The 6,564-nt window shown below is 52.6% G+C and overlaps 1 protein-coding gene across 1 annotated transcript; it reads right to left on the minus strand.

Annotated features, from left to right (window-relative positions):
* Positions 1–1,557: 1,557 nt before the first annotated feature.
* RPL8 (ribosomal protein L8) lies at positions 1,558–5,122 on the minus strand. Its single transcript, XM_058825507.1, has 6 exons — positions 5,049–5,122; positions 4,751–4,894; positions 3,270–3,411; positions 2,829–3,047; positions 2,016–2,131; positions 1,558–1,757 (listed from the first exon to the last, which is right to left on the minus strand). Exons 2-6 carry the CDS (start codon positions 4,886–4,888, stop codon positions 1,599–1,601), a joined length of 774 nt encoding a protein of 257 aa, XP_058681490.1. The 5' UTR covers positions 4,889–4,894; positions 5,049–5,122; the 3' UTR covers positions 1,558–1,598.
* Between the last annotated feature and the right edge of the window lie 1,442 nt (positions 5,123–6,564).

A 6,564-nucleotide genomic window follows, 5' to 3' on the forward strand; every position in this document is an offset into this window, starting at 1 on the left:
TCTCCCTCTTCCCAAAAAACTATGCAGCATCAAGAGGCCCAAATGTGATTGGGAACCTTGATTTTCTGTGAGTCCTTTAGGTGCATTTAATGTTGTGGAACATTCAATACTTCAGCTGCTCTTCTGATGGTGTTTGGGAGGAGTGTTTCACTGACTGTGGGCCCTGTCAGGAGAGCACAGGAACCCAAGAGCTTCTGAGCTCATGGCAAGAACAGATGTGAACTTCAGACCTTGATGGAACTGGAGCAATATAAACAAAACTCCCCCTTGCTTTGCTTTTTCTTCCTGATGGGCTCTGATGCCTTTCTCCAGGGTGTGGTTTGGGATTTTAAAATCACCTTTCCCTCCTGACACACATGGGCAGCCGCAGCACTGGATTTGTGTGTGGGTGTAGAAATGACTTTTCCCATTTTGCATTCTACTGGGTTCCCATCAATGCAAGTCATTCCCATACAGGGAAATCCGGTCCTTGGCTCAGACCCCTCCAGCACAGCCAGAGCTGCTGAGGTCAACAGGAGCCCTGGCTCTGGGTGTGCTCAGACATGAAGCTGAGCCCCGTCTGCCTTCAGTGATTTCTCCCTCCTAAGGCCAGCTCAGCAAAGCTGTAAAAGCAATCTTGCACTAAACCCCACTACTTTTCTCATTGCATTACAGAAGCTGGCTTTTCACAGGACAGCTGTTCTTAGGAGAACACAGCTTCCAAGGGGACATTGATGCTACTGCCCATGTTACTGCAGGACCTTGGAATAGCCCATCATGCTCCCCAACCTGCTAAGGGGAGATGTTTAAAGTTGTCTCCCATTCCCAAAAACTGATGAGGGGCAGTCTGTGTGACACCTCGAATTTTTGGCACCTTTTATTTGGCTTGAGCCTCACAGATCCAAAAGGAAGCTCAAACCTTGCAGTGAGAGCAGCCGAAATATTTCCCAAATTTGCAACTCAAGCTTCCCCTGCCCCAAAAGATGAAAATGGAAAACCATTATTGTCGCTTTGATAGCAAACTTTCTCACACACTTTATGTAAATAACTCATTGTTTTGCATTCCTTTATAGAAGACAAATTTGATGGACTGTTGGTTTGTCCAGTGTCATTAGAGAAGTAGCACTGTCACTCTCCAATCCACTGTCACTTTCAGAAAACTATAAATGTTAAGAGTCAGAAAATAAACTTCCCTTTTTTCTTCACCTTAAGAACAGCAGTATGTGCTTGTGTTTTTTTTGTGTCCTAATTCTGTTAGAGGTTATGAATTTAGGAAATTGAGCATCCTTTCAGCCAGATTCCCAAGTTTAACCACAGATTACCTGATTGCTTTGTCAGGCCTCAGCTTCCACAGAACCAGGCCAACATGAACACCACACCAGGGCACCAGAGCATCCACAGCAGTGTTACTCCAGCCTGCAGGAGCAGCTTACAGACTGCAAGCGCTGGCTGAGAGAATCCCTGCTCTGCAAGGCAAGGGGAAAAACCCCGAATCTGCACTCACAGCTTCCCGTGCCGAACACGATCCCAGCTTTACCCCCTCTGCAGCAGCAGAGACACCAGGGACTGCACACGGGCTGTGTTGTACAGGTTTATTGAGTGGCCCCCAGGGGGGGAGCTCAGTTCTCCTTCTCCTGCACGGTCTTGGTGCCGCGCAGGCGGCCGGTGCGGCGCGCGGCGATCAGCCCCACCTTGCGTCCCGCCGGAGCGTCCCTGCGGATGGTCGAGGGCTTCCCGATGTGCTGGTGGTTGCCTCCTCCAAACGGATGTTCCACAGGCTGCCCGGGGGAGAAGCAAGACAGCAATGTAACCACAGAAACTGGTGCTCAACAGAAATCAACAGGGTCAAGGGGACAAAGAAGTAACTACTTCACTCCTCACGTGGTGCAGTCACCATCGAGCGCTGCTAACTCACCCCGTGGCTGCACATCTATGTGGGAAGTTTCCCTCCCAGATGCATGCCAGGTTCCTCCCAATATTCCCCAAAGCTTCCCTGAACTGTCAGAGGGGACAGGGATGGCTGCAGCCAGACTCACGTTCATGGCCACACCACGGACTCGTGGCCAGCAGTTCCTCTTGGCCTTGTACTTGTGGTAGGCACGGCCGGCCTTCAGGATGGGCTTGTCAATGCGGCCTCCCCCAGCCACGATTCCTGCAGGGAGGGACAGCAATGGTCACACCAGCGCCAGGGAAAGCCAGCACCAACACTGGCATCAGCTGAGCTACAGCCTTCTTTCTGATCCAGCACACACGGACTGAGCTCTCTTCCTAAAGCACTGCCACTTTTACTGCAATGATTTCCTGAGCAACATTAAGCTTTTCAATTGAATTATGAATTGAAAGAGCTCAGGGGACTGCGAAGAACTTTGAGGTTTAAATACCTACTTGTTTCATGATTTACTGAGTCAATTTTACTGGATTAACACACCAGATTACTCATTTTGGTGTCTTCCATGCAGAGGCAGGCAAGTGTCACCAGCAGCCATCTCAGCTGTCAGTCAGGTGCACAACAAACCTGGTGCAGCCTCTGCTTCTTGGCAGTGGCTTTGTCATTCCTTGTCAGACCTCCCAGAACACTCCACCCGCCTTACACCACCAACAGGCTCCTTCAGTGCACCAGAAGCAGGAAATCAAAATGCCATTTCCCATGTTAAGTCCTTCCCCAAACCTCCAAATTTAGGTTAGCAACATGCTGAAGTAATGCAGGTGTAAAATACAAGCCAGGCACCTGAGCACACTGTCCAGCCTGCACATGACACTATTTTCAAGGTGGTTACTAAAAGTGGGACCTTGCTGGGAAGATTCAGTGACAAGCACCCAGTGACAAGTTCACAGTGATGGCTCCTTACCCACAACAGCTCTGTTTGCAGAAGAAATGACTTTCTTGGAGCCTGAGGGCAGCTTCACTCTGGTTTTCTTGGTCTCGGGGTTGTGGGAGATGACGGTGGCGTAGTTGCCGGAGGCGCGCGCCAGCTTCCCGCGGTCCCCTGGCTTCTCCTCCAGGCAGCACACGATGGTGCCCTCGGGCATGGTGCCCACGGGCAGGACATTGCCGATGTTCAGCTGGGCTGCAGAGAGCAGGAGAGCAGCCACAGCTTCACTGGGGGCTCTGGGGTGGGGTTACAGCCCTGCTGAACACGGGAGGGCTGCGGCAGCAGGGTCCTGCACCCTGTCATCCCAAACTCCAGGAGCTGGGACAGCCTGCCCGGCTCAGCCCAGCCCAGCCCAGCCCTGCCCCAGCCCAGCCCCAGCCCGAACCCCAGCCCCAGCCCCAGCCCAGCCCTGCCCACCTTTCTTGCCGCAGTAGACGAACTGGCCGGTGTGGATGCCCTCGGCGGCGATGAAGAGCTCCGTGCGCTTCTTGAAGCGGTACGGGTCGCGGAAGGCGATCTTGGCCAGCGGCGCGCCCCGCCCCGGGTCGTGGATGATGTCCTGTGGGAATGCAGAGCTGCTCTAGGGCAGGACACGGCCCCTGCCTCCCTGTGAGGCTGGGAGGCCCTGGCACAGGCTGCCCAGAGGAGCTGTGGGTGCCCCTGGATCCCTGGAAGTGTTCCCAGCCAGGCTGGACGGGCCTTGCAGCAAGCTGGGACAGTGGAAGGTGTCCCTGTCCATGGCAGGGGGCTGGAACTGGATGGGCTTTAAGGTCCCTTCCAGCCCAAACCATTCACTGATCACAGGACAATGCCTGGGTAAGTGTGCTGCTTGGAGCTAATCCTGTCTGAACAGCTTTATTCCTGACATTCTGCAGGAATCCAGTCTCTCCATGTAAGAAATCCACTTTCACTTTGCCCCACCACCTTTGGGCAAGACAGAGCTGGGCACAGGCAGAGACTTCTCCCTATGTTTCCTTGGGATTGAAGCATTTCTAAAAATCAGCTAAAACAAAGGTTTTGAATGTCCTAAGTAAGGAAACACAACTTATTGTTTCTTTCACACTTGAAAACACATGTGCACTCTGCTCCTGATGCACACCAGGATTAAAATACCCAACCATGCATTTACAGACTACAGACAAATGACTCTGACGCATCTCTAAGATGTGTTTGGTTTTTAGGACAGCTCACAAACTGTTGGTGTCCATTGCCAACGTTTTTTCAGCCCTGTTGGCCAAATCTCCTGTGTAGGACCAAGCTCAAGTCAAACCTGTTACCCACCTTCTACCATCACCTCAGCTGGGTGAGAGTGAAGAAAATTCTCTCTACAACAGAACATGACCATGCTGTAAAACACTGGAGGGCTGCTCAGAGCATCCATGCAGCCAGTAGCACTGCTGGCACTCCACAGTCCCTGACACCCAAGAAAAAGTTCCTACAGCACCCCTGAACCACTATCACACACCCAAATACAGGTTCTGCCTTGCTCCTACTGCTCAAGACTAAAATTATGGCTATCACTTGGCATTTACAAATATTTGATTTTTTTTTTAAATATGCAATTAACTACATGGGAAACTCCCTAGCCACATTACCTGAAGTACAGGGAATTCTTAGGCAACATAAAACCACTCTGCTGGAACTGCTACTCTTAGCAAAGCTCCAGCAGAAACCCTATTGCTGACCAAGGATGCCCCCTCTGTTGAGATGTTCTCATAAACCTGGAAGACTTTAACTTTACAGGGAATATGATCTATTTAAAGCAGAGAACGCTGGATCGGGACCAGACGGGATAAGGCCCGGCCAGAGGGCCGCGGCAGTGCCGGCAGCGCAGGGGGAGCGGGGCTCGGCTCCCGGTGCCCGAAGCCCCCGAGCAGCGGCGCGGGGCCCGCCCGTACCTTGACGATGCCCTTGATGTAGCCGTGCCGCTCGGCGAAGTCCACGGCGCGGAGCTTGGCCGGGCCCTTCCTGTGCTTCACGTGGGCACGGAACACGGAGCCCGCGCCTTTCCTCTGCCCGCGGATGACGCGGCCCATGGCGCCCTGCGGGGACACGGGGACAGCTCAGCGACACCCGCGGCCCGCTCAGCGGCGCCCCGGCCGTGCCCCATCCCCGCCCTGCCCCTTCCCGCGGCCGCCCGGGCGCGGATGGCGGCGGATCCGGATCGGGACCGCGGCCGCCCCGCTCCGCTCCTACCTCACTCCGGCCTCCCGGGGAAAGAAGGAAGGGCTGACGTCACGGGCGCGCCGAGACCCTTCCGGCGCCGTGACGTCACGCGGGAAGGGGCGGAGCTCCGGCGTTCCCTCAGATCCTCCGGGACAGCGGGAGAGCCCCGGGAGGGGGCGGGCGCAGGGAACAGCGGGTACGGGAGCTCTCGGGAGCGGGCACGGACAAACGGGAGCGCTCCGGGATCCCGACAGGAAGGGTCAGCCGCTGCAAGGGGCTGGAGTTCGGGTGCAGCCGTCAGTTTATTTACTGCACAAAGGAACACAAACAAAAACGTTGCGCGCGGAGTTGTCGCAGTTCCCACACCGTGATTTTACAGCGTTAAAAGCAGCGGCAAACAAAGCCCTGCCTGAGACACTCCAGGATGCGTTTCAGTGGAGAATATAAACAAAACCTGTACATTATATGAATATAAGTAGAAAATAGATGGTTAAAAATACTCCCTAGCAGGGATTGCTGTCTCCGAGCAGCGTGGTTCCACGGCAGGCCCCGCGGGGACCGGGGCTGTTCCCCCTCGCTCCAGACCCGCGGGTCCCGATCCAGGCTGGAGCCAGGGCAGTTCCCATCCTGAGTGTGAAAAATTCCAATCACTTGTTTTTAAAATTTTAAGAGTTTAATAGTAATAAAATGGTTATAAAAATAGCAATATAGAGTAATAAAAATTTGGACAATTAGGATTTAGGACAATACGAGACAATAAAAACAAAGAGTTATGGACAGTCCGGGTATCTCTGGGCAGCATAAACCCGAAAAAGGACAAATGTTAACAGAGGATTAACCCTTAAAAACAATAGCCTGTTGCACATTCATACATCTCATACATGATGCATAAATTCTATTCAAACACAGGATTCTGTCCGGTCAGTGTCAATTTCTTCCTCTTTATTCTGACGGTGTCTTCAGAGCTGAGCAAGGCAAGAAGAACTCGTTAAGAGAGCAATGAATTCTCTTTCTCTGAAAGATTTAGGTGTCCTGTGGCTGCTACCTTGGTGCGAGTCCTCTCTTTAAAAAAGTATCCTACATAGCATAGTTTCTATTTTAACATTATGCTATAACCTAAAACTATATTTAACACACTACTTAAGAGAATTAATACAGCATTACTTTCTCACACAACACATATAATATTCATTTTAATATTTGCAAAAAGCCATTCATAAAATACGCATTTTTCACACTGGGGCAGTGCCCATCCTGGTGTTCCAGGACCCGTTTCTCTGTGTCTTAAAATGCTCCTCCAAGCACTGCGAGGGGCCAGGGAGGAAGCGGGGCAGAGGGGGCTCCACTCCTCCAGGGCTTTCCTCACACAATCACAGATTGGATTATGCTGGAAAAGATCTCTGAGTCCAACCTGTGACTGACCATCACCATGTCACCCAGCTCATGGCCCTGAGTGCCACAGCCAGGATCAGCACGGTGTCACCCAGCCCATGGCCCTGAGTGCCACATCCAGGATCAGCACGGTGTCACCCAGCCCATGGCCCTG

The sequence above is a fragment of the Ammospiza caudacuta genome, chromosome 2, assembly GCF_027887145.1.
Source record: "Ammospiza caudacuta isolate bAmmCau1 chromosome 2, bAmmCau1.pri, whole genome shotgun sequence".
Classification (NCBI taxonomy): Eukaryota; Metazoa; Chordata; class Aves; order Passeriformes; family Passerellidae; genus Ammospiza; species Ammospiza caudacuta.

What these genes read in the sequence shown, in the direction of transcription:
- RPL8 (XM_058825507.1), bottom strand. Translation starts at nt 4,888, where the DNA reads ATGGGCCGCGTCATCCGCGGGCAGAGGAAAGGCGCGGGCTCCGTGTTC. An exon ending in ACATCAAGGGCATCGTCAAG is followed by an intron (nt 3,412 to 4,750) that starts GTACGGGCGGGC and finishes GCATTCCCACAG; the next exon opens with GACATCATCCACGACCCGGG. An exon ending in TGCAAACAGAGCTGTTGTGG is followed by an intron (nt 2,132 to 2,828) that starts GTAAGGAGCCAT and finishes CCCTCCCTGCAG; the next exon opens with GAATCGTGGCTGGGGGAGGC.